The sequence below is a fragment of the Mobula birostris genome, chromosome 24, assembly GCF_030028105.1.
Source record: "Mobula birostris isolate sMobBir1 chromosome 24, sMobBir1.hap1, whole genome shotgun sequence".
NCBI lineage: Eukaryota > Metazoa > Chordata > Chondrichthyes > Myliobatiformes > Myliobatidae > Mobula > Mobula birostris.
The window spans coordinates 19404319-19431689 of record NC_092393.1 but is presented as its reverse complement, the minus strand read 5'-3'; the positions used below and the strand labels follow the sequence as shown (position 1 = coordinate 19431689).

Here is a 27371-nt window from a genome sequence, read left to right as displayed (position 1 = left end):
CCAGGAAGATTTGCCTCCTTCATCCTGCATCAATTGAAAATGGTTTTTCACCTTGACTGTGTATTCTGTTTTCTTTTTTTTTAATTTTATTTTTATTTGGATAAGGAATTCACAAATATCATGTACTTTTTTCACACATATAACCTTTTCCATTTTTTTATATGTATAAAACTATAATTATTTATACATTAAGTACACATTGAGATGATATAAAAGAAAATTAGACACTTAAATAGATAATTGTGTACTGTGGTAATTCTAATCTATTAGGCTAAGTAATGGTATTAGTTGTTAAGAAAAATAGTAATAATAGTTTCCATATAACTCTTCTGGACCATTTCCACTGGTCCAAAATGTTGTATGTAAGCCTATGTAACAACCATTGTAGGTGTTTATATCCTAATTTGTTCATGCTTGCTCCTGCCCGCAGACATAATTATCCAATCCCTATGTACTTATTTACTTAATTTTTTCATTTTTTATCCCTTTCCGAAATCTTTCCCTTTACTTGTGTTAATTCTCTATTTTCCAAAAGAAAACAAAAAAAAAAGACATTTAGACTAGGGGTGCTTATATTAGCAATATTACTGTGTTGATGAGAAGAGCAGTATAAATCATTAGGAGAGTCATCTAAAGTCTACTCACATTGGGGTTATATATTCAATCCATTTATTCCAGATTTGATAAAATTTTTCTTTTTGAGTTCTCAGGGAGTAAGTCAACTTTTCCATTTTAAATATTTCCAAGATAATTTTGTGCCAGTCTTCTAATGTAGGTGGTATTGGATTTAGCCACTTTCTAGTGATTGATTTCTTTCTTGCCGCTAAGAGGGCCTGCAGCAACTTTATATCTTCCTTCTGTTCAAGAAACAATACATGCCCCAAATAGAGCGTCTCAAAGTTTGGAGGTATCTGGGACCTAAGTACCTTAACTAATGTTCTATGAATACTTTCCCAATATAGACTTAATTTAGGGCAATCCCAGAAAATATGAAAATGATTTGCCTCCTTGGAGCCGCACCTTCTCCAACACGTCACGTTTGTATCTTTATATTTTTCCTGATATGGGGTCTTGAAGTATTTTATGTTTTTCCAACAATGTTCTCTCCAAGTCAAAGAATTAGTCGAGGACCATTGAAAGCTGCAGATTTTCCCCCAAACCTCCTCTGAAAGTACCAACCCTGCTTCTTTCTCCCACTTCTCTTTAATATACGGTGTATTTACATTTTTAGCATGGGAGAGTGCATGATATAATCGAGAAACTGATTTACTAGGTATTGAACTGCAAGCCGAATTCAGAATCTTGAAAAATTCTAATTCTACTGTTGATAGGTCTGTATATCTACAACTCTGGTTAACATAGTTTCGTACTTGAAGGTACCTAAAAAAGTCATTGTGTTCTTGGCCATGTTTGTCCTGCAGGATTTGGAAACTTTGTAATACTCTTTTATCTATAAATGAGAGGTAGGTTGTAAGACCTTTCTTTATCCATAGCTCAAATCTTTTATCTCCTCTGTTGGGAAGGAATTCGGTATCATATTCACACCATCTAAAGAGTTTTAACATGTTATTGATTCCACATGAATTAACCACCTTCTGCCATACTTTTAATGTAAGATTTATCCAACTGTTTTTAAATTTTTCCAACTGGGCCATCAATCCTTTCTCAGCTATTGAGGCCTGCAGAGGAAAACTGTCAACTAATCCAAATTCTATTTCCTTCCATCTAGCCTTATATTCCCTATTACACCAATATAACAGGGGGGTTATCTGTGAGGCATAAAAATAATTTCTCAGGCAAGGAAGAACCATACCTCCTTCCTTCCTTTCCTAACTGTAAGGTGTTATATCGAATTCTAGGTTTCTTTCCTTGCCAAATGAAGCGGGAAATCCATTTGTCCCATTCCCTGAATTGATTATCATCCACCTCCACCGGTAAAATACGGAAAAGATACAATAACCGAGGAAGAATATTCATTTTTATAGTATTTATCCTTGAATTTAAACTTAAAAAGGGGATAAGATCCATCTATGCATATCTGCTTTTATCTCTGAGATTAATGGCCCATAATTTACCTGTGTCAGTGTTGAAAGATCCTTCGGCAGGGTTATTCCTAAATATTTTAATGATTTAGCTTCCCACTTAAGATCGTATGTATCCTGCAATTTTTTGGATGGTGTATAATTTAGGGACATAACCTGCGTTTTCTTTACATTTATTTTATAACCTGATATTTTCCCAAAGTCATCCAACAGTATAAACAATCCTATAAATGATTTTTCTGGTTCACTCAGATAGACCAAAACATCATCTGCGAATAACGCCACTTTCTGTTCAATCCCTGCCACTTTGATACCTTTTACGATTTCGCTCTGTCTTATTAGTTGGGCAAGTGGTTCAATATATAGTGCAAAAAGGAGAGGAGAAATTGGGCATCCCTGTCTAGTGCCTCTCTCTAAGATGAAGGAGTCAAAGAGGTCCCCATTTATCTTAATTCGGGCTGTAGGGCTGTCATATAGAGTCTGAATTACTTTAATAAACTTTTCTTGAAAGCCGAATCTTCCTAACACTCTGTATAAGAATGCCCAACTAACCGAATCAAAAGCTTCCTCAGCGTCCAATCCTACTACCATTGTCTCTGTCTCGTTCTTATTAACCTGTTCTAATATGTGCAGAGTTCTCCTTATGTTGTCCTGTGTTTGTCTTTGTTGAATAAATCCAGTCTGGTCTAAGTGGATTAGGCCAGGTAAAAGCTTTTCCAATCTGCATGCTAATATAGATGTAAATAGTTTGTAATCTAAATTAAGAACACTAATTGGCCGATAATTGCCACATTCTAGTTTATCTTTACCCTCTTTAGGAATAACTGAAATAATCGCTTCTCTCCAGGAAGGTGGAGTTTCTCCTCTCTGCAAGATCCAATTAAAGGTGTTAAGTAGTAATGGGGCTAACTGTGTCTTCAGGGACTTGTACCACTCTGAGAACCCGGGGACTTTCCAGCCTTTAACCTAGAGATGGCCACGTTCAGTTCTTTGACAGTTACTGGTTCTAATAAACTTTCATTTTGTAAATCTGTAAATTCAGATAGATCTAAAAAATTCAATACACTGTCTATATAGGGCTCATTGGGGGCCCGGGGTTGGGAGTACAGCTCTTCGATAATATGTTTCAAAACTCTCTTGAATTTTCCCTATTGTACTCTCCACAAGCTTTGTCTTTGGATTCTTTATTTTATGAATTGTATTGTCTGCTTGTTGTTTTCGTAATTTATATGCTAATAATCTGGCTGATTTACCTCCTACTTCATAATTCTTTTGTCTCAGGTAAAGAAAATTTCTTTGAATTTCCAACGTATAAATATCGTCAATTTCACTTTGCAATTTCCTAATTTCCTGTTTTCGATTTGAATTACTTTTGTTGCTATCTACAACTTGAAGTTGTTTTAAGTTTCCCTTGAAGGTCTGCTAATTTTTGTGCATTGATTTTTTTCATGTGAGTGGTAATGGAAATAATTTTCCCTCTCAGTACAGCTTTCAGTGTATCCCATAAGATCACTGGTGATGTTTCTCCCGTGTCATTAAGGTCTAGATATTCTTTGATTTCTCCCCTTAATCTCTCCATTACTTTCGGGTTATTGAGTATATGTGGGTTTAGCCTCCATAGTGTTTTCCTCATTTTCCTTTCCAGGATTAGAGACATAGAGACTGGGCTATGATCCGACAGATCAATTGTTGCAATATTACAGTTTTTTATCCTGAGTCTATCTGTATTAAAGATAAAGAAATAGTCTATCCTTGAATAGGCTGAATGAGGGAAAGAGTAATGTGTATAATCTTTACTAGTAGGGTGTAATTCCCTCCAGACATCTATAATTCCCAACTCCTCCATCAATGAATTCATTTTCCAAGTCAGAGGTTTATTCTGAGTAACTATTCTTGAAGAATCTAATACAGGATTTAATCTAATATTAAAATCCCCTCCACAAATTACTACCCCTTGAGAACTGACCATTAGGTCAAAAACGTGTCTATAAAATGACCATTCACAACCTGGAGGAGCATAAACATTCAGCAATGTTATTTCTGTACCCTCTATTCTTCCTGTGATTTTTACAAACCGTCCTTCTTTGTCTTTAGTCTCTGAAATATGTTCATAATTAAGAGTACTTGATATTAAAGTAGCTACCCCTCTTTTGTGACTCAATTTATATGATGAATAAAATACATGCTTAAAGCCCATTCTTTTTAATTTTCCATGTTCAGATTGGCTCATATGTGTTTCCTGGAGGAAAGCTATTTCTGCCCTCTCTTTTTTCAATTTAGACATAATCTTATTTGATTCAAAATTGGATTCAAAACCCCATTAACATTATAGGAAATTATTTTTACCAATTCAGTTTGCATTTTTCTCTAGCAGAAAAAAAACTCTCCTTTTCTAACCAAACAGTAAGCAATCCCTTCTCAACAGTAAACCAAGACATATGACCACACCCTAGACATTTTCGAACGTGTAACATTTGAAAATTTTTCCTGACTTCCCACAGTGAGGCCTGAGCACCGACCCGCCTCAGTTCAGAGGGATAACCTGTATCTTCACCCTGTGTTAGAGGGCCCTCAGCAGTTTGAATAATCATAGAGAATTTTCTCCTATTTATGTCTCGACCATATTGCTATCATTCAAGTAATTCCGCCTAGTTTATTTTCAGTTACCAGTTTTCATTTTACCTTTAAGTCCGATTTACTCTTTTCAGTCATTTCTCTTAATTAATCTGTATTCTCTGTACATTCGCGTCTGAATATTTGCAGCTTTTCCTTGTAGTTTGACACTCTGGTTCGTGTGGAGCGTCCTCGCCCCACTAACTGCCACGACTTCTGCCGAATCCTCTCCAGTAGCGACTCTGGTTGGGTGATAACTTTAATAGGTAGTCCCCGGTCCGCCAGGTCCGACATTGCCTCCTCCACCGTAGCGTAAGTTTTTGTCCCTTCGTCGTAAAAGACTCTCAGCCGAGCTGGATACAGGGTCTGGAATCTGATGTTGTTTTCCTTCGGGACTCTCCGTGTTTCCGTATATTCCTTCCGTCTGGCAAGAATCCCCGGTGCGTAGTCGTGGTCTAAACTGATTTTACAGTTGTTCCACATGAAGCCTTTATTTTGCCATGCCCTTTTAAGCACCTCTTCCTTCGTTCTGTAACTGAGAAATCTGACCAGAATCGATCTGGGCTGGGCGCCTGCCGGAGGCTGTGGTGCCAACGCGCGGTGAGCCCTTTCTATCTGTAGGTCTTTTGCGGCCGGTATATCAAGGTTCTCTCTAAGCAGCTTCTCTATGAAGGGAATCATCAATCCGGGTTTACCTTCGGTTCCTTCGGGAACTCCATAAATCCTCACATTTTCCCTTCTTGAGCGGCCTTCTTGATCTATTAGTTTCCACTGGAGCTGGTCTTGCAGCTTCAGCATTTCTGCTATCACTTCCTCGGCGTTTTGTAGCTTCTCTTCAATTCCAACAATCCTCGCTTCGGCTTCATCTATCCGCGAGTTAGTTTTTACTATTTCTCCTTTAATATCTTCCAGCTGTTTGCTGTTATCTTGTTGGAACTCGCGGATCTCTCCGAGAATCAAAGACAGAGTCACCGATTCCCCCTCATTATCTCCGTCCTGGCTTGCCGTGGGGGAGTTAGGCCCGTCGCCTTGCTGAGTCTCTTTATGTTTATCAGCCTTTGGAGCGGACTTTTTAATCTTGTTCTTAGACATCATCCTTGCCCCTTTTATTAATATAGTTATGCAATATTAAGTATTTGTCTAAATTCGATTTTAGGGCAGTTTACCTTCTTTTTTGTCGAGAGACCTTTTCCTTACACCGCCATTCCCTTGATGACCCAGAAGTCCCCCCCGTATTCTGTTTTCAGATGAGGGTTGTTTTGTAGTTGTGGTTCTGATCTTTTTGGTTTCTTTAATTTTCTCATCTTTATTTCCATTTTGCAAATGACTGATATGTGGTCACTTCCACAGTCTGCTCCATGGTAGCTTTTTGAATCTGTTATTGTTATGTAGTCGATTTGATTTTTGTTGTTCCCATTTGGGCTTCTCCATGTCCATTTTCTTCTCGGATGTTGTTTAAACCAAGTGTTGGTGATTATCTGATTGTTTTACACCATGATATAAGCTTTTCTCTTTCATTTCTTTCTCCCAGTCCCTGGTCTCCAAAAATATGGTCTTCTCTTCCCTCACCAGCTTTTGCATTGAAGTCACCCATGACTATGATGCTTCTTGTGATTTGCATTCTTCTAGTGCTTTGTCTAGGGAGTGGTAGAAGGCATCAGTTTCTTCCTCTGAGCTTGCCATTGTGGGTGTATATACTTGGACGATAGAGATGTTGTTTTGTTGTCCTTTTAGTTTGATTAGCATCATTCTGTCTGAGATATGCCAGTATCCTAGCAGGCTCTTGGATGTTTCTTTGTCTAAGATGATTACAACACCCTTTTCATGTTGATCTCCACCAGAGTATATCATCTCGTAGTTGTCTGATGGGGATACTCCAGTGCCTTTCCACCTTATTTCACTTAGGCCTAGGATGCTGACTTCTAGCATCTTCATTTCTAATTTTGTTTTCTAGCTTACCAGCTTGGTGCCGGGTTCGAACATTCCAAGTGGCAATTCACAGTCTCTTGTTCTTTGCAGACAGTAGTGGTATGATGATCCGGGCTTACCTGTCTGTTTACATGATATCCCGTACAGAGCGAGGTGTCCGCACTATTTGGAAGTGGGCTGCTATTTACGCTGTTGTCTTTTTATATTTGTGTATGTATTAACCATGGTTGTACTAGGGATAAAATACAAGAAGTAGCTTCCCCTTGCTTCCGATGCAGTGTCTTTACAAGACGGGTGACCCTGAACATTGTCCTATTAAAAGGATCTACAGCTCAGTGTCTGACAAGCAGGAACCATCGATTGTGTCACAACTTGCCTTCTGCTTCATCCACCACCTGCATGCCGTGGCTTCACTGTAACCCAAGTAGGGAGGCTAACAGGTGCTATGCCTTGCCTAAGGGTGACCTGGAGGTAGCTGTGGTTAATGGTAACCTCATTACCCAAAGCAAATGCTCCACAGCTGGATGTAGTTTATTCTCATACCCAGGAGAGACTGTAGGTGCTGGAATCTGTTCCAACACAAAATGCTCTGGGAAAATACAGCAGGTTAAGCAGAATCCATGGAGAGAAATGGATGGTTGACATTTGAAGTGGAGACCCTTCATGTGGACTGGAAAGAGAGTAGACATAGTCAGATTGGTAGCCATAGTGAAATGTTGGCTGTTTATTTCCCTCCATAGGTGCTGTCTGACCTGCTGAGTTTCTACAGTGCTTTGTGTTGGAACAAGAGAAATTGTTTAGTATTTATATATTTTCTCTTTCAGTATCAGAATCTGGTTTAATATCACTGGCATGTGTTGTGAAATTTGCTAACTTAGTGGCAGCAGTAAAATGCAATATATGATATAAAAAAGTAAGTAAGTCAATTACAGTATATTAAATAGTTAAAGCAAAAAGTGCAAAAAGAGAAATAATATATCAAAAGAAAGTAGGAAAATAGCATTGATGGGTTCAATATCCAATTTAATTCACTTCATGTGATAGCACAGAGCAAAGGTTGCATCTCAGCCATAGTACTAGTTACCTGCACTCCAGAACCGGCTACACATCTGGCCAAATTGCAACAATACTGACATTTACCCAACAGTGTGGGAATTTCCTGGTATAGCGAATTCCAGTTAATTGGGCCATTAGTTACACAGGGCAGCAGCTGAGTTGGGTCAGCTCTTAAAGAACAAAAACTTTATTTATTAATTTTTTCTCTCTCTCCTTTTTCTCCCTCTGTCCCTCTCACTGTACTCCTTGCCTGTCATCTGGGATTCTCCCCCCCCCTTCTTTCTCCCTAGGCCTCCTGTCCCATGATCCTCTCATATCCCTTTTGCCAATCAACTGTCCAGCTCTTGGCTCCATCCCTCCCCCTCCTGTCTTCTATCATTTCAGATCTCTCCCTCCCCCTCCCACTTTCAAATCTCTTATAATCTCTCCTTTTAGTTAGTCTTGACAAAGGGTCTCGGCCCGAAACATTGACTGTACCTCTTCCTATAGATGCTGCCTGGCCTGCTGCGTTCACCAGCAATTTTTATGTGTATTGCTTGAAATTCCAGCATCTGCAGATTTCCTCGTGTTTGTGAGAAAGTAGCCAGAATTTATTTTGTTTATTTGGGACAGAAGACCTGCCAAACAGTTTCTAACTAGAATCAGTGGAAGGAACTAGTGTTGTTATAAGACATTACATGCTTAGAGCGAACAGTTTTTAAATGGTGACAGTTACATGTGTTCATGTTCAAAAAGCAGTGGTATATCTCACTGATAGCTTTGCTCACTGCAGTGCATTCAGGTTTGGAGATGCTAGAAATGGTCAGGAGTGGAATTGAAACGATTTGACTACTTAAAGTTAGGAACTATGAAGAATTTGAAGGTATCAACAATCATCTTGAATGTTACAATGAAAGTGAACATTTAGGGTGCAATCATTAAAGTCATTGCGTGAAGGCAATCTATTTGCACTGGGGTGTCTGTGTTGAATTTGTTTGTTTGGTGGTTGTCCTTTATATGTGACAATGACGGGAAACCTGTACGAGGGAGTTTTTAATGTGGAAAATCCTTTGCACTGAGGTCGTTCCACTCTCTCAACCTCAGAAGTCTGGATCCAGTGGTACAAGTAGTTTGCAATGGATGACCATAACTGCTTCTGTGCCTCATCATGGCCTTGGCTCTTTGTGGAGCAATGCAGAACTACCTTCCTCGCCGTTGGAGCGCACTATTAGATCTCATCCACCCAGTCCAATGGAGCAGACTTCACATGCTAGGACAGGCATTTCCCTATCTCACTGGTTATGAGGTTCACTGGCTACCCTCAGTTGGTTTAGTCCACCAGTCAAACAGTGTACTGGGGCATGGCTGCTGTTGCATGTAAACAGCTACTTAGAGACACAGGTGAGAACTGAATGACTGATGAGGACTAAAAAGCCCAGTGAGCTGCCCCAGATTGGACATAACAAGCCCCTTCACCGACGATGCTCCCTCTCCCTGGACAGTCCGTACTCCTGTTCCTATTTCTTACATTCTTATATTCCCAAATTACTACGAAATGGAGCATTTTCTTACTTGTTCATAATGTTTTTCATCCATCATTGGTTCCCTCTATCAAAATATGTAGTCAAGTTGTGACCTAAATTTATCAACATCAAATTTCACTATTTTGAACTAGTTACTTGTTAATTTCAAAATCGATTTAGTATCCAGAACAAAGAATAGATCTACCATCCAAGACCTTGGATCAGGACTCCACTTAACATATCCTTTAAATAACTATGGAAATCTGGAAACGCTGAACCCATTTTTACTTGAGACTTGTTCGACACAACATGGTTCAAATCATGGATTTTACACTAAATAATGTGAAATGATTCAGTTATTCTTAATTATTAACTAGGACCAATATGCATATATATAAGGCAGACTACTTCACCCCAGCTTCCCCCTCCCAAGAATTAAAAGCACATAGGATTTTAATCCAGGTACCATTCATTTTAAGATTGAAAACTAATTGAGGTCACAATGCTTGTGTTGGTTGTGGAATCCTTGGTTCTCTGTTATTTTTTATGTAACCACAGAAGGAAAGATGAGGGAAACTCTTAAAAGATACAGCTCTGCTTTTGAAGGTGCAAGTTTTTAGTTCATTTATTGCATTGAAATTTCTGTAATTTTTCACCACTTAGTTCCTTGACTTTGCTGAAATAGCAGTAAATTTTAACCTCAGGTTTACATATGAATCATTATTATATTTCCTTTGTTTTTCACCATTATGTGAATAGTTAAGAACTATAACCTACAGGCATACAAATTTAAAATTATTCCGTTTATGCACACGTAATGGAGATGTAATCAAGCTGAAGAAAGTAAAGCAGGAAAATGAAGCCATAACATGCCATTTTAGTCTATTTTGAAAGAAATAGAATCTGGAGAGAGGTCTGCAGTAGCTTTATTACTGTTTTTCATGCCATGATTTGGTTAGTCTCTTGGAGCCACAGTTAATAATTTTAGCATTGATAACTTGGATTCTTAGCAGGGATTATCTACGTTAACTTTTAAGTATGACTTTGGCTTTAACCATTGAAATAATAGATGAAAGCATGTTTTTTTTTAAAAATCTGAACATGTGTGTTTGATTCAGTAAGTAACGTTTTGTGCAAGTCCAAGTGATTATTATGTTGAATGGTTTCTCCTTACTTGAACTCATTTAAGGTTTAGGAAATTTGCCAGTCAAGAAATGCTCAAGGCATATTCCATAACTGCCTGCTTCGATGGATAGTGGTTACCATTGAGCACAAGACTGGAGTTTCGGCTTAAAGTGGGAAAGCATTAACAGTCCATCAAGGGCAATGTTAAGATTGTTGTAAGAGCTCTTAGCCAAGATTTTCTTGTGCTCTCACCAGCATGCAATTTTGTTTCTCATGAAGGGAAAGAGTAGGAAATTACAGACTGCCAGCACAAAGTAATTTTATAATCTGCTCACAATAGCTAAAGTGTAACGGGTTAACTATATTTAGCACTGAAATCCTTGCAGAGAACCGTGAAGAACAGGTAATGAGAAATCGTCTTTCTAAAAATTGAAAGATTGATTGTAATGTATTTTCAATTTATTGAAAAGGATGATGCTATCATGTTGCATTCCATAATAACTTGTATCTACCTGCTCAATAGCATACCAATAAATGTAATCATATTTTAATTCAGTGTGATAAAATGCTGATTCATTTGTGCATTTGTTACGTGTTTAAGGTAGCATTTTAATTTCAAAATAATATTCAATTTGAAGAGCAAGTTGATTTGCATCCTGCACATGAGACTGCTAAGCAAGATGAGCACAGGATATTACAGGAAAGATTCTGGAATTGGCTGATTGGTGGGAGGCAAAGAATGGGACCAAAGAGATGCTTTGTGGAATAGCTGCCAGTGACTAGTATTGTTCCACAGGGGTCTGTGTTGGGACCAATTCTTTGTACACTGTATGTCAACGATTTGGATGACAAAATTGATAACTTTGTGACCAAGTTTGTGGTTGGTATGAGGATAGGTGGAGGGGCAGGTAGTGTTGAGGAATCAGAAAGGCTGCAGAAGCACTTAAACAGATTAGGAGACTGGGCAAAGAGGTGGCAGATGGAATAGTGTTGGGAAGAGTATGGTCATGCACTTTGGTAGAAGGAATAAAGGCATAGACCATGCTCTAAATGAGGAGAAAATTCAAAAATCCAAGTGGCAAAGGGATTTGGGAGTCCTCGTGCAGGATTCCCTAAAGGTTAATTTGCAGGTTGAATTAGTGGTGAGGAAGGCAAATGCAATGTTAGTATTCATTTTGAGAGGAGTAGAATGTAAAAGCAAGGCTGTAACGCTGAGGCTGTATAACACACTGGTGAGGCCTCGCAGCATATTGTGAGCAGTTTTGAGCCCTTTATTTAAGAAAGGCTGTGCTGACATTGGAAAGAGTTCAGAAGCTCTAGGCCTATACTTTCTGCAATTTAGCAGAATGGGGGGGGGGGTCTCATTGAAACCTATTGTTTGAAAGGTTGAGGCAGAGCAGTGTGAAGATGATGTTTTTTTTTGGGGGGGTGAGTGGGGAGAGTCTACGACCAGAGGGCACAGCCTCAAAATAGAGGGTCGTGAGTCTGTGGAATTCGTTGCCACAGGCAACTGTGGAGGCCAGATCACTGGGTACATTTAAGACAGATGTTGATAGGTTCTTGATCAATCAGGGCGTGAAAGGTGGTGGAGAGAAGGCAGGAGAATGGGGTTGAGAGGGAAATGGATCAGCCATGATGAAATGGTGGAGCAGACTTGATGTGCCAAATTTGCTAATTCGCTGTACCTATGTCTTATAGTCTTGTATAACAACTTCTAATAAATTTCAAATAATTATTGATATTGTCCTTGATTACGGTTTGTTGGGAAGGGACAACGTACAGGGAAGTAGCAAGATATCTTGGGATGAAAAGGTTTGTCAGGGATTGGATTATTGGACCTCAAGATGTTTACGCGTAACTGCATTATATTATGCTTCAGACTTGTTCTACACTTTTGCATCACTGTTTCCCTAAGGAAAGGTTAAGAGTTAAGTCCACTGCACGATAATAGGATTAGGATAGTCAATAGAATTAGAATGTTTAAATGAAATTGAATAGACGTCAAGACAGTTTTGCCAGATAACCTGAGAAAAATAACTCAATTGCTTACGTTTAAAACTTGAACATTTCATCTACCAAGTTGTTGGTGGATCCCCATCCAAACAATTCCAGTCCTATATTCCTGATTTTCACACTGCAAATGCTTTATAGTACAAGATACTGAAATTCTTAGCTTGTATCAAATACTTCTGTTGTTCTTGGAGAAATTCTATAAACTACAAACGTTTGTACACACACTGCATTATTCTTTCAAATTCTGAGGAAGTTTCTTCCCTTTCAGCTATGTAGAATAAGAAACACTCCTGAGGACAAATATCTAGGAAATACCACTTGACAAGTGCTACCATTTGGAGAGTGAGCTACAAACGTTTGTAGTTATCCTTCCTCCAATCCTGATGGCCAAATAATTACCAGCCTAGATCATCAAATCAATTCATGCAGTTCTATTTTTGCAATTAATCTTCTGTGTAGAAACCTACCAAATGCTGTAGGGTTTGTAAAAAGAACATGAGTAGATACTATCATTTCCTTCAAGCTGGTGAACTTCCACTGACTGAACTTCCAAGTTAACCATTAAGGTGTCCTGCACAAGAACTCCCAAGTCCCTTCACTGCTCAGATTTTGGATTTTCTCCCCCTCTTAGAAAATAGTCTGCACATTTTTTTCTACTACAGGTTTAGAAACATAGAAAACCTACAGCACAATACAGGCCCTTTGGCCCACAAAGCTGTGCCAAACATGTCCTTACCTTAGAACTACGTAGGCTTACCCATAGCACTCTATTTTTCTAAGCTCCATGTATCCATCCAGGAGTCTCTTAAAAGACCCTATTGTTTCTGCCTCCACCACTGCTGTCGGCAGCCCATTCCATGCACTCACCACTCTCTTGAGTTTTTTGGAAAAAAAAACTTGTCCCTGACATCTCCTCTGTACCTACTTCCAAGCATCATAAAACTATGCCCTCTCATGCTAGCCATTTCAGCCCTGGGAAAAAGTCTCAGACTATCCACACAATCAATGCCTCTCATCATCTTATACACCTCTATCAGGTCACCTCTCATCCTCCATCACTCCAAGGAGAAGAGGCCGAGTTCACTCAACCTATTCTCATAAGGCATACTCCCCAATCCAGGCAATATCCTTGTAAATCTCCTCTGCACCCTTCCTATGGTTTCCACGTCCTTCCTGTAGAGAGGTGACCAGAATTGAGCACAGTACTCCAAGTGGGGTCTGACCAGGGTCCTATATAGCTGCAACATTACTTCTCGGCTCTTAAACTCAATATTACAGTTGTTGAAGGCCAATGCACCGTATGCCGCCTTAATCACAGAATCAACCTGCGTAGCAGCTTTGATTGTCCTATGGACTCGAACCCCAAGATCCCTGTGATCCTCTACACAGCTAAGAGTCTTGCCTTTAATGCTATATTCTGCCATCATATTTGACCTACCAAAATGAACCACCTCACACTTATCTGGGTTGAACTCCATCTGCCACATCTCAGCCCAGTTTTGCATCCTATCAATGTCCTGCTGTAAACTCTGACAGCCCTCCACAATATCCACAACACTCCCAACCTTTGTGTTGTCAGCAAATTTACTAACCGATCCCTCCACTTCCTCGTCCAGGTCATTTATAAAAATCACAAAGAGTAGGGGCCCCAGAACAGATCCCTGAGGCACACCACTGGTCACCAGCCTCCATGCAGAGTATAACCCGTCTACAACCACACTTTGCCTTCTGTGGGCAAGCCAGTTCTGGATCCACAAAGCAATGTCCCTTTGGATTCCATGCCTCTTTACTTTCTCAATAAACCTTTTGGTTTTATCAAAAGCCTTGCTAAAATCCATATACATTACATCTACAGCTCTACCTTCATCAATGTATTTAGTCACATCCTCAAAAAATTCAATCAAGCACTTTGCAACATTATATTTCATTTGCCGCTTTCTTGCCCATTCTCCTAATCTAAGTCCACCGGCAGCCTGTTCCTCAACACTACCTGCCCCTCCACCAATCTTCGTTTCATCTGCAAATTTGGCAACATGTATTCCATCATTAAAGTACAGCATGAAAAGAAGCGGTAGCAGCACCAATCCCTGCAGAACACCACTAGTCGTTCAGGTTTGTTTGTGTCTGTGGATGATGGTGACAAATATCTATCTTCAATTTTAGTTATTTTGTGTCAGTTCACTATTACTTGCAATAGTTATTCCAGATTTGAACATTTTTTTATGATGGCAGTAGTTAACTAATGTGCAGCCCTGTTAACATAAGAGTAGAATTAGACCATTCAGCCCATCAAATCTGCTCTGCCATCCCCTCATTTCTGATTTATTATCCCTCTCAACCCCCATTTTCCTGCCTTCTCCCCATAACCTTTGATGCTTTGATTAATCTGGAACCTATCAATCTCCACCTTAATTAGACCCAATGAACTGGTCTGTTCAACTGTCTGTAGCAATGAATTCCACAGATTCACCACCCGCTGTCTAAAGAAATTTTTCCTAGTCTCTGTTCTCTGTGGATGTCCCTCAATTCTGAGGCTGTGACCTCTGGTGCTAGACTCCCCCAGTACTGAAAACATTCTCTCCACATCCATTCGTATCTAAGCCTTTCAATGAGATCTCCTTTTCCTCTCCTGACCGCCCTTCATTCTTCTAGACTTCAGCAAGTACTGACCCAGAACCATCAAAAGCTCCTCATATGTGAACCCTTTCATTCCTGAGATCATTCCTGTGAACCTCCTCTGGACCCTCTCCAATGCCAGTACATCTTTTCTTAGATAAGGGGATCAGAATTGCTCATAATACTCCCAAGTGCGGACTAACCAATGTCCTATAAAGCCTCAGTATTACTTCCTTGCCTTGTATTCTAGTCCTCTCAAAATGAATGTTAACATTGTATTTACCATTGACTCATAGATGGCACCAAAATTGGTGAACAGTGAATAAGGTTACCTAATGTTACCACATGCTATCGACCAGCAGGGAAAATGGTCAAAGGAAAGTAGCAACTCTGACATTTTGGGAAGTGAAACAAGGGCAGGGTGTGCACAGTACAGGGCCTCGCAGTGCTGTTGAACAGAGACACCTTGGAGTATAAGCGTATAGTTCACAAAAGTGGCAGCACAGTAGATAGCTGATAAGGAAGACACAGGGCGTGCTTGTTTTCCCATCTGAGGCACTGAATATAAAGTCTGAGTCATCATATCACATTTGTGCAAAATATTAGTTATGTTGCACTTGGAATATTTGCAGTTTTAGTTGTCACCCTATAGGGAAGAATGTAATTAAGCCAGAAAAAGTGCAATAAAGATTCACAAGGATGCTGCCTGAATTGAAGGGCTTGAGTTATAGAGATATTGGATAGATTGGGTTTATTTTCCCAGAGTTAAGCAAGAGGTGACAAGATAGAAATGTGTAGATTTTGGAGGTATGGACAAGGTAGCTAGCCAATGGCTGTTTGTTAAGGTAGGTGTCGGAAATTAGGGAGCATGGGTTTAAGATGAGCGGAAGGATTTTAAAGGGATCTGAGGAGTAACCACATACACAATAAGTTGGCATCTGGAATGTGCTGTCATGGGTAGTAAAGGAGGCAGGAATGATGCATGGAGGGTATGAAATAGTATCAATAAACATGACAACATAGGTGCAGTGGGTCAAAGTGCCTGTCACTGTGCTGTAAAACACTGACTCCAAAATTAAAAATCTAAGAGAAATCTAGTTTTTATGGAAAGGTTAATATTTGCATAACAGAGAGTGGAGTTTTGTTTTCTGTTTTTGCTTCGCATAAAACTGGAGCATGTTAAAATATAACCTATAAAATATTTGCAACACACATGAAGTGCTGGAGGAACTCAGCAGGCCAGCATTTTGTGTGTTACTTAGATTTCCAGCATCTGCAGATATTCTGTTGTTTATGAAATGTTTCACAGTTTTACTGATTTATCAGGAGCACTAGTTGTGTAATCAAGGTGCTTGGTAAATAATGTAACTACAGTATGTTACAATTGAAACCTAGCCAGTAATTATATTTGGATGAGGGGGGAATAAAATCCAAAATATTATTTCTGCTTGAAATGGCAAGAACCTTCTTAATTCCACTCTTTTTGGCAATCTAAATTAAATAATTAATTTGGAGACGTGAAGCTGTGGATGCTGGAATCTGGAGAAAACAAATAAGCTGCTGCAGGAATTCAGATGAAAGGTCTCACCCAGAAACACGAACTGTCCATTTCTCTCCCCACAAGCTGCCTGACCTGCTGAGTTCATCGAGCAGTGTTTTGCTTTTCTTAAATACCCCAAAGTTTTGAGAGTGGCTTTGCATGCGTAGGTTCCATTTAATTTTTGTACTAGTTATGTAGTAGGTTGATTTATTTATTGGTCTACCTCTTCCAAATATAAATCTGTTTTAAAATGTTAGAACTTAAACTGAAGTTTGTAAGGCTCCTGAAAAAATAAAATTTTCATAGATGTGGAATAGCATAAATAGAAGCAAATTAATAGACAGAATCATAGTATGAGGACTGAAAATATTAAACAGACTCTAAGTATCATTTTACAAATGTTACTGTTGTCTCGAGGGAATTTTTATATTTAAAACTAGTGTATCCTTTGATTTGTTATTTTGTCAGTCAGAAAATGCATTGAATATGCTTGAGGTTTATATACTTGAGAATAGTGCACAATTGTAATACTTTACTGCAAGGATATGTAGTAGCTAAATTGATCTAGGTGACATCTGAAGTTCAGTAACAAATTTTTCCTTAAAATATGATCAGTGGAAACGCTGCTTGTTAAACTGAGCCCTGAAAAATGTATTTCATTTATTAGATTCTCAGAACATCTTGACTTAAGTTTATTGAGTCAATAAATTTTGGATTCAGGAGTTCCTGGACCATTTGTAAGCTTGACCAGTTCTTTAGGAAAATTGCTGGATAGAATCAAAACCAAGGGAAACGGGTATTTCAGTGTTCAGAATATACTTTGTGTATCCATTTCAGTGTGTTTTTTGAAAGGTCAGTGGCAAAAAAACAGGATAACAATGTGTTTTAAGAAAAAAATACCATTTGTATTTTTCAGAAATTGTATGTTAATTTTGTTTGAGATTCCTAGCTTGACCATGAGTGCTTGCTGCAGTTGGTTTAAGTATGTATCTCTTGTGTTTCTTCCCACCCCTGAAAGCCTGAAAGAATAGATCCAAGTGCTTCAAGACAAGGCTATGATGTGCGGTCAGACGTTTGGAGTTTGGGAATCACATTAGTAAGTACTGTTATAATGTATTGTAATTAATGTGCTGGAAATTAAGTAAAATAAACATCAGCATGCAAAATTTAAATTTTTCTGATCATCGTTAAAAGATTTCAATAAAAGTGATTATCTTAATCAAGAATTACTTGTTTTATAAAGTTTACCCTTTTTATTCTATTCTCTAGTATGAGTTAGCCACTGGACGATTCCCATATCCAAAATGGAACAGTGTATTTGATCAGCTAACCCAGGTAGTAAAAGGTGATCCTCCGCAACTCAGCAATTCTGAGGAGAGGGAGTTTTCTCCCAGCTTCATCAACTTTGTTAACTTGTGGTAAGAATTTTTCAAATCTTTACAGTTAAAGTATCTTGTTGACACATTTCACTTTTCTTCCTCTCCTGTTTTTGTTACAGTAGCAGTTAACGATTTTCAACTTGCCTCCAAGGTCACACTGTAGTATTGGTGCAGGTGCTTTATTTCTCATACAGTGGTGCTAGAAAGTTTGTGAACCCTGTAGCATTTACTCTATTTCTGCACAAATGTGACCTAAAATATGATCAGATCTTCATGTAAATCCCACGTCTAGATAAAGACAACCCAATTAAATATATATCACAAAAACATCATACTTCATTTATTTTTGAGAAAAATGACCCAATGTTGCATTCATTTGTTGGGAAAGGTATGTGAACCTCTGGGGTAATATCTTCTACAAAAGCTATTTGGAGTCAAGTGTTCCAATCAATGAGAAGAGATTGAGGTATGGGTTGTAGAGGTGCCCTGCCCTATTAAAAAGATGTACCAAATCAAGTGACTGACAGAGTCTGCTCTTAAAGATCTGTTTATGTGCACCATGTCTCGACAAAGCAACTTTCAGAGGACCTTAGAAGAAGAATTGTAGAGATGCATGAAGCTGGAAAAGGCTACAAAAGCATTTCTAAAGACCTGAGTGTTCATCAGTCCACAGTAAGAGAAATTGTCTACAAATAGAAGTTGCTACTCTCCCTGCAAAGATCACACCAAGAGCACAATGTGCAATGCTGAAGGAGGTGAAAAAGAACCCAAGGGTAACAGCAGAAGACCTGCTGAAATCTCTAGAACTTGCTACAGTGTCTGTTCATGTGACCACTATAAGAAAAACACTGAACAAGAATGGTGTTCCTGTAAGGACACCAAAGAAGAAAACAATGCTTTGTTGCATGTCTCAAGTTTGCAAAAGACCACCTGCATGTTCTACAGTGCTTCTGGGACAATGTTCTGTGGACAGATGAGACAAAAGTTGAACCTCTTGGCAGAAATGCACATTGCTATGTTTGGAGGATAAAGGGGCACTGCACACCAACACCAAAACCTCATCCCAACTGTGAAGCATGGTGGAAGGAGCATCTTGGTTTGGGGCTGCTTTGCTACCACAGGGCCGGGACAGCTTGCATCGTTGAGGGAACACTGAATTCAAAATTGTATCAGACATTTTACAGGAGAATGCCAGGGTAGTAGTCTGTCACCTGAAGCTTAATAGAAGTTGGATAATGCAACAAGGCAATGATTCAAAAGAGTAGAGTAAATCAACAACAGAATGGTTTAAAAAGAATAAAATTTGTGTTTTGGAATGGCTGAGTCACAGTTGTGACCTTAATACTAAAGAAGTGTTGTGGAAAGACCTGAAGCAATCAGTTCCTGCAATGAAACACACCAACATCCCAGAGCTGAAACAGTTTTATAAGGAGGAATGCCTGAAATTCCTCCATGCTAATGTGCAGGGCTGATACCGGAAACCTGTGGTTGGAGTTACTGCTGTACAAGTGGGTCACACCAGTTACTGAAAGCAAAGGTTCACATACTTTTCCCAACAAATACGTGTAATATTGGATCATTTTTCTCAATAAATAAATGAACAAGAATAATGTTTTTGTTATTTATTTGATCAAGTTCACTTTATCTAGTTTTTGGATTTGCATGAAGATCTGATCACATTCTAAGTAATTTATGCAGAAATAGAGAAAATTCTACAAGGTTCACAAACTTTATAGCACCAAAGGACATAGTGAAATGCATCATTTACGTCAAGAACCAACACAGTCCGAGGATATACTGGGGGCAGCTACGGTGTCACTTCAGTTGCCAACATAGCATACCCACAAACTTACTAACCATAACCTGTACATTTTTGGAATATGGGAGGAAACCAGACCACCCAGAGGGAACCCACACTGTCATTGGAAAACATGCAAATTCTTTACAGATAGCAACGGGAATCGACCTGGTATTATAAGCAGTAAAAGCTACTCTGGACCTTTTGGGGCAAAAAAAGTCATTAATTCTTGACTTAAATTGAGTCAGCAAAATACAGAAAGTTTTATTTTGCTTAGCTATTTATTTTTCAATTACATTTCCTTTCTTCTGTCAAACCACCTGTTCTGAACATTCTCTGCACTTCAGTTACCCCCTGGATATCATTATATATGACATTACTCAAAATGTGCACTGTAACTACAATCTTCCCTTTGCCTTCATTTTTCTTGTGTTGTGTACACTGATCTCTTTTGTACCATAATCCAATTTTGAGGCTTCAGTTCAGATGAGAACTGCTGTTCTAATATTCCCCTAAAAAGCTAGCTTGTTTTATTTCTACTGAATGTAATTTACAAGATTACTGCAACTGCCACGTTGACATCTGACATTGTGAATAAAGCAAATAATCTAATGATAATGGACAAAATGGTGAGTTGGGCACTTGATGACCTGATTCAACCCAAGTGAATTATTTTTTGTATTTACTTAAATATTTAATTGAAACCTGAAATACTTAATTATTAACAATTCTTTACATTGTTGTGGTGGAGCAAGAAATAGTCAATTTTCTTAAACAAGAGGTATATTGAAGTTCTTTAAGTTGTAAAATAATCTTGGTTTGGAGTTTTAAATTTAGTGAGATTGAGATGTGATACTTTGTTTTCCTCTTGGAATAGATTTGCACTCTTAAAACAAAAATCCCAACAGATTTCTTTGCAGACATTCCAATGTGCCTTGAGCTTTTATTTTGTGTATTTGTTGCTCTTTATCCATCCAGTAAATTTAGGCATTGCAGTATCTACTTGCATTAGATTTACGCTGTCCAGCTAAAGTGTGCAAAATATCATCTGGGGTTTGGATTCATTGAGCAGTAATGAAAATTGTACCATATAGCCTACGTTATAATAAGGGACTACTTTATGTTTTAGTAGCACGTCATGGCATGCGCTATAAGGCGCGTATTGAGCATGCGCAAGTAGGCGCGTATTGATCTGTGTGTGTCGAGTTCGGATTCTGCCAGTAAAGAACCATGAAACTTAGCTCCCATCTCCAGTGGTTTTATTAATAGCATTGTTGTGTAACCAGGCCACATGCACAACAAATTGACAACGAGAATTATGAACCTACATCTTATTGGAATGCCATGTTTTAGTTGATAACAACACTCAGAGGAGAAGAGAGAGATTCTAGACAGAGTGCGTCGTTGTGCTAGCAAAAAGGACACGAGTCAAAGAGAAAACAAGGGGAGAATTGGGCTAAATTAACATAACAAAGATGGCGATGATTGGAACCATTACAGCATTTGATAGTGGCATTGAAGACTTGGCAACTTACATTGAAAGAGTGGAGTTATATTGTGATGCGAACAGTGTTAATGATGAAAAGAAAGCCAGCGTCTCAGTATTATGGGAGCAAAAACATACCGGCTGTTACGGAGTTTGTTAACCCCTGAAAAGTCAGCTGACAAAACATTCAAGCAAATAGTAGACACTCTCCAACAGCATTTAAACCCCAGACCACTGGTCATTGCTGAAAGATTTAGATTTCACAAATGGAATCAAGGCAAAAAGAAAGCATTTCTGAATATTGTGCTGAATTGCGCAAATTATCAGAACATTGTCAATTTGGAGCTGGTCTATCAGATGCATTGAGGGATGGGTTAGTGTGTGGCATGCAGTGTGGAACCACACAGAAGAAGCTCCTGTGTGAAAAAGGCCTAACGTTAGGGAAGGCGGTGAACATTGCAATATCAATGGAAACAGCAGCACGGGGTGCTTCGGGGATGCAACAAAAATAACTGGAATATGCTACAAATAAAATGTCACTGAACAGAAATGAAGGAAAGAAATGTTACCATTGTGGGAACATGTCACATGACCTTGATGACTATTGGTTTAAAGACAAAGAATGCCAAAACTGTGGCAAACAGGGCCACACTGGCAGAGTATGCAAAGCTAGTAAACAGCAGAAAAAGGACAAAATACAGAGAAACAAGAAACCCCAGAAAGGAAAATACAACAATGTACACAAAATGAAAATGACTCGGCCAAAAGTGAATTGTCTTGTCTGCAACTTCACAGTGTGAAAGAGACAGATGATTGAAGAGTAATATGGATCGCTACACAAGTAGCAGGCGTGAGACTGAAAATGGAGTTAGGTACAGGCTCAGCTTTAACAGTGATTTCTGTACACGACTACAAATGACTGTTTTCTCACATACCTCTGAAACAAACTAAACTACTGCTAAAGACTTGAACAGGACGGAAAGTGTGTTCCAAAGGTAAAATTAAAGTGACAGTGACCTACAGAGACAAAACACAGCAGCTGAACCTCTATGTACTAAAAAATGGAGGACCACTGTTGCTGGGACGTGAATGGCTCAGGAAAATCCAGTTGGATTGGCACACCATCAAGGCACTAGATGTGTCAGCAAAGGAGGGCAGCAAGGCTACATCTGAGAGACTGTCACAAATACTTGCTGACTCTGAGGAAGTATTCATGAGAGGAATAGGAACACTTCAGGCCACGAAGGCAAGGATTGAGATTCAGGAAAATGCATGCCCAAAATTTCACAAAGCCAGGCCAGTGCCACATGCAATCCATCCTACAATAGAGGTAGAGCTGAAAAATCTGGAGCAGACTGGGGTCCCTGTCAAAGGTGGATTGGAGTGAATGGGCCACGCCTATTTTTCTGGTGATGAAGAAAGCCTCCAGCACAAAACCAGGAAAACCAAGCAAGGTGCGCATATGTGGTGACTTTAAAGTAACTGTTAACCCAGTTCTCCACACAGTACGATATCCTCTACCTCATACTGAGACATTTTTGCATCCCTGTCAGGAGGGGAACATTTCACAAAAATTGAACTGGCCCAGGCTTATCTCCAAATGGAAATCAGTGAAGCATCCAAGAAATTCCTGACAATAAATACACACAAAAGACTTTACCAGTACAACTGGTTGATGTTTGGGATAGCTTCAGCTCCTGCAATCTGGCAAAGGGCAATGGACCAGGTCCTGCAGGGGATTCCAGGGACTCAATGTTACCTGGATGACATCATTGTCACCAGCAAAGATGACAACGAACATCTTTCTAACCTTGAACAAGTACTCACCAGGTTACAAGAATATGGGCTCTGAGCTAATCGACAGAAATGTAAGTTTTTCAAAAAGAAAATCTCATACTGTGAGTATGTTGTCAACAAGAATAGCTTACACATTTCTCAAGACAAGATAGAAGCGGTGCTTAAGGCACCACCACCTGAAAATGTGTCTCAGCTGAGAGCTTATCTTGGTCTAGTGAACTACTACCACAAGTTCTTGCCTCACCTATCCACGGTCCTACACCCACTAAATGCACTATTACAGACAGGGACACAATGGAAGTGGACTGAGAGCTGTGAGAAAGCGTTTCAAGAAAGTAAAAGACTCAACTTCAGAAGGGGTGCTCACACACTTTGACCCCTCCTTACCAATCCGACTAGCTTGTGATGCCTCGCCCCATGGGATAGGAGCTGTGTTATCGCACAAGCTTCCAGATGGCTCAGAAAGACCAATAGCCTTTGCCTCAAGAAAGCTAACTTCAGCTGAACGCAACAGTGCACAGATTGACAGGCCCTAATCCTCATGTGGAGAGTCAAGAAATTCAGTCACTACCTGTATGACCAAAAGTTTACTCTGTTGACTGACCATCAGCCTCTCATGTCAATATTCAACCCAAGAAAAGGCGTTCCAGTGATGACAGCACAAAGGCTACAGCAATGGTCTCTTAGGCGGTCACAGGTATGACACTGAACACAAGGGGACCAAGCAACATGGCAACGCAGATGGTTTGTCACGTTTACCACTGCCAACTTCAGAGATAACTACCCAAATGGATTCAGCAGAGGTCTTTCACACAACAATGTTCGAAAAATTACCAGTGACAAACAGCGTCATTGAAAGGGAAACATGCAATGACCCGATGTTGTCAAAAGTATACGACATCACGGTAAAGGGATGGCCAGTGTGGGGTAACACACTGTTTCCAGCCTTCTCAGCGAGGAAGGAGCAGTTGTCAGTGTGTCGGGGAACACTAATGTGTGGTTCACGAGTTGTGATTCCTCCCAAGCTACGCAGCAGAGTGCTGGAGGAACTGCTCAAGGGGTACCTGGGTACTGTGAAGATGAAAATTCTTGCCTGTGCCTATGTGTGGTGGCCAGGAATTGATAAGCAGATTGAGGGCTTGGCCAAGATCTGCTCTGGATGTCAGAACATCCAGAACACACCACCACAAACCCCTCTCCATCCATGGGAGTGCCCTCATCACCCTGGCAGCGAGTGCACATCGACTTTGCTAGACCATTCATGGACTCCATCTTTTTAATCTCCATCGATGCACATTCCAAGTGGCCAGAGGTCATCAAAATGAAGACAACCACATCGGAAAAGACCATTATAGTTCTGAGGACCATGTTTGCCAGGAATGGCATAGCAGAACAAATCTGCACAGACAATGGACGACAATTTGCCTCTGAAGAATTCCAAACTTTTGTTCCAGGACAATGGAATCAAGCACTTTACATCTGTCTGTTACCATTGATCCACAAGTGGCTTGGCAGGAAGATTTGTACAAGATATTCAAGAAAACCATCAAGGCAATGGACAGCGAAAATCGACCACTACAACGCAAGATAGACAACTTCCTCCTTGCCTATCGTAATGCCGTACATGCAACCACTAATCAGACTCCAGCAATGATGTTTCTGAACAGGAGCCTGCGGTCCTGCATGGATCTTCTCAAACCAGATGTTCAACATGATGTGGAGAACAGACAGTTCAAACACTTGAATGCTGAGTCAATTTAGAGCTTCAGTGTGGGACAGTCAGTTCTTGCACGTGATTACCGGACTGAAGTGGCAACCGGGTGCAATTTCCGTCATAGACGCGCCACTGATGTATAGAGTACAGGTGGGAGAGAACGTATGGAGACGTCATGTGGACCAAATCTTGGATGCTAAGGTGAAAAACACAACAATACCTTGCCCACACTCCCATGACATAGAAGCACATCATGTGGACCAAATCCTGAATGCTCAGGTGAAAAACACAACAACACTTTGCCCAGGCTCCCCGGACATAGAAGCAAACACTCCTGATCTGACCACATCAGTCTCATCTACAGATAAGCTGGTCATCAGTGCTGAGGACCCACTTGATGTACTTGTGGAGACTCATTCCCCAAAGCAAATGTTTCAGGACAGACATTACCTGGAGAGGCAGAGAAGACCCCCCCCACCTCCCCGCCGGAGACTTGAGTTATAAATGGGTCTTAGACCAAAAGTTTAAAAAAAAAAGGCTTGTTATAATTTGATATTATTAAGTTACTAAGTAAATAAATGGTAGGTGTTGTATGTTAAGGGTAAACATATTTGTTTAGCGTAGTGCCACAGTAAAAAAAATTGATACACGATTAAAATAAAAGGGGAGGAGTGTACCGTATGGCCTACGTTATAATAAGGGACTACTTTATGTTGTAGTAACACGTCGTAGCATGCGCTATAAGGCACTTATTGAGCATGCGCTATTAAGCGCATGTTGATCTGTATGTGTGTGTGTCGAGTTCAGATTCTGCCAGTAAAGAACCACGAAATGTAGCTCCCGTCTCCATCGTTTTTATTAATAGCATTGTTGTGTAACCAGGCCATATACACAAGAAAAATATTCAATTCAAGCTGATCTTATAGAGTGTATATTTCATTACCAGTTTATTTTCAATGATTATCTGCAAAACTTGTTGAAGATTTAAATTCAACAGGCCAGACAACATCCATAGGAAGAAGCAGTCGACATTTCGGGCCGAGACCCTTCGTCAGGACTAACTGAAAGAAGAGATAGTAAGAGATTTGCAAGTGGGGCCTCCATTTATCTATAATCCATTCTTAAACATCACCACTGACCAATCATACTTAATATAGAAATATAGAATTTTTATTTTAGGAAAACCTCTTGTTTCTGTACTCTCAATTGTGTGTGTTTTCTTAGCATAGGACATTGTGGAGAAGAGTTGGGGTTCATATCAGTTCAGCTTTTCTGAACAGCTGCGATTTTCAACTGGTGTCTTTTCCTGATGTCTGAATAAGAATTGCTGTCAATCTCATTGTACTATCCATTCCATTGGTTAAGGAAGATACAAAAACTGGAAATATTCCAAAAGGAAAACAAATTGCCTTGTAATATTTTAGCACTCTGTGTAGGTTGCCCCAGTAAGCACAAGTCAATTTGGTAAATTAGATGCACTGGTAGATGGATCATTCTTGGGTCTGAATTGCTGTGGCCCATGCAGTAAAGTTGCTATCCTAATAAAATAAGAAACTGCTAAGTTCTGATGAAGGAAATAATATGTCCAGATATGAATCTTGGGAGCATATCATTCCTTAAACATACTACACTTATCTTCCAGTTCCTCGTAGCAACTTGTTTCAGCGGAGCTGTCAAAGAACCTACTTTATTTCTCAGTAACCTGTCAACATATTCTTGATCATGAACATGGAGGATGGCTTTCTTGACAAATTATGGTAGCGATATAGACGTGCTAATCTTGAAGAGGCAAAATTATTACCTTCAAAGGGGGAGGGAAGAATTTTCATGAAGATGAGAGGAGGGAATCAGTTAAAACCCCCTATGCTACCGAGCTTCCATTTGAAGCTGTTACCTCCATTCATCTGTATATTTAATTTATCATCTGTCTCTTTCAGCCTTACAAAGGATGAGTCCAAAAGGCCAAAGTATAAAGAGCTTCTGGTGAGTTCAGTTTGTTAATTCATAACTTTTGCCAAAACTTTTCATTTGTTTTAACTGTAGCTAATATTTTTATGTATTCTTTGCATACATGTTTTTAAAATATTGAATGATCTCCACTGATAGCAGTGTTTATACTTGTCCTTTTTAAAAATCTGATTTCAGGTTGTTGATGCCAACATCTGTTTCATTTCATCTATAATGTTGTGTATTTAAGATTGTTAATACGGAAGTCATTTGCACATAGTCTCTGTCTCAGTTCAGTCCTAATCTGAAAAACAACACAACTCTTAGAGAAAGCATGATGATAATGAATTAGAGAACCATTGCAGTAACCATAATCTTAGTTTTAATTCTAGACATGAGACATCTTGTGCAATACCATTATTCTCTTGAAGGCACATGAGAATCTTATTAAACCAAACTTTTCAAATTTTATTTTCTCAGGAGATGCCTATTAAAATTCTCAGAAAGTAATAATTTTACTTGGCTAGTGACTAACTCGCATTTATTACTAGTTTCTATGTTTAAAAGTCTGAAGATACTTCATGAGAGTGATCAGACACAATTTAACAGAAGTATTAGGTTTGAAGTTGACACTTTATTTGAGCCATTTGTAAGATGCTAGCTGGCAAGGATTATGAATTGAGTGTTTAGTAAAATTTCAAGAGACAACATTATTCAGTTAGTAAGGTCATATAGCTATACAGCATGGAACAGGCCATTTGGTCAAATTTGTTCACACAGACCAGTGGATACCCTTCTGTATTAGTCCCATCTC

At 39.3% G+C, this 27371-nt stretch overlaps 1 protein-coding gene across 6 annotated transcripts in view; it reads left to right on the top strand.

Moving 5' to 3' along the window:
- Positions 1–27371, top strand: part of map2k4a (mitogen-activated protein kinase kinase 4a) — a 143715-nt gene that overhangs the window by 110014 nt on the left and 6330 nt on the right. For all 6 annotated transcript variants that reach the window (XM_072241886.1, XM_072241885.1, XM_072241889.1 and 3 more), the window contains 3 exons: positions 17455–17532; positions 17706–17854; positions 26548–26593. In XM_072241886.1, the coding sequence (XP_072097987.1) occupies positions 17455–17532; positions 17706–17854; positions 26548–26593 (273 nt within the window). The remainder of the gene's footprint in view (positions 1–17454; positions 17533–17705; positions 17855–26547; positions 26594–27371) is intronic.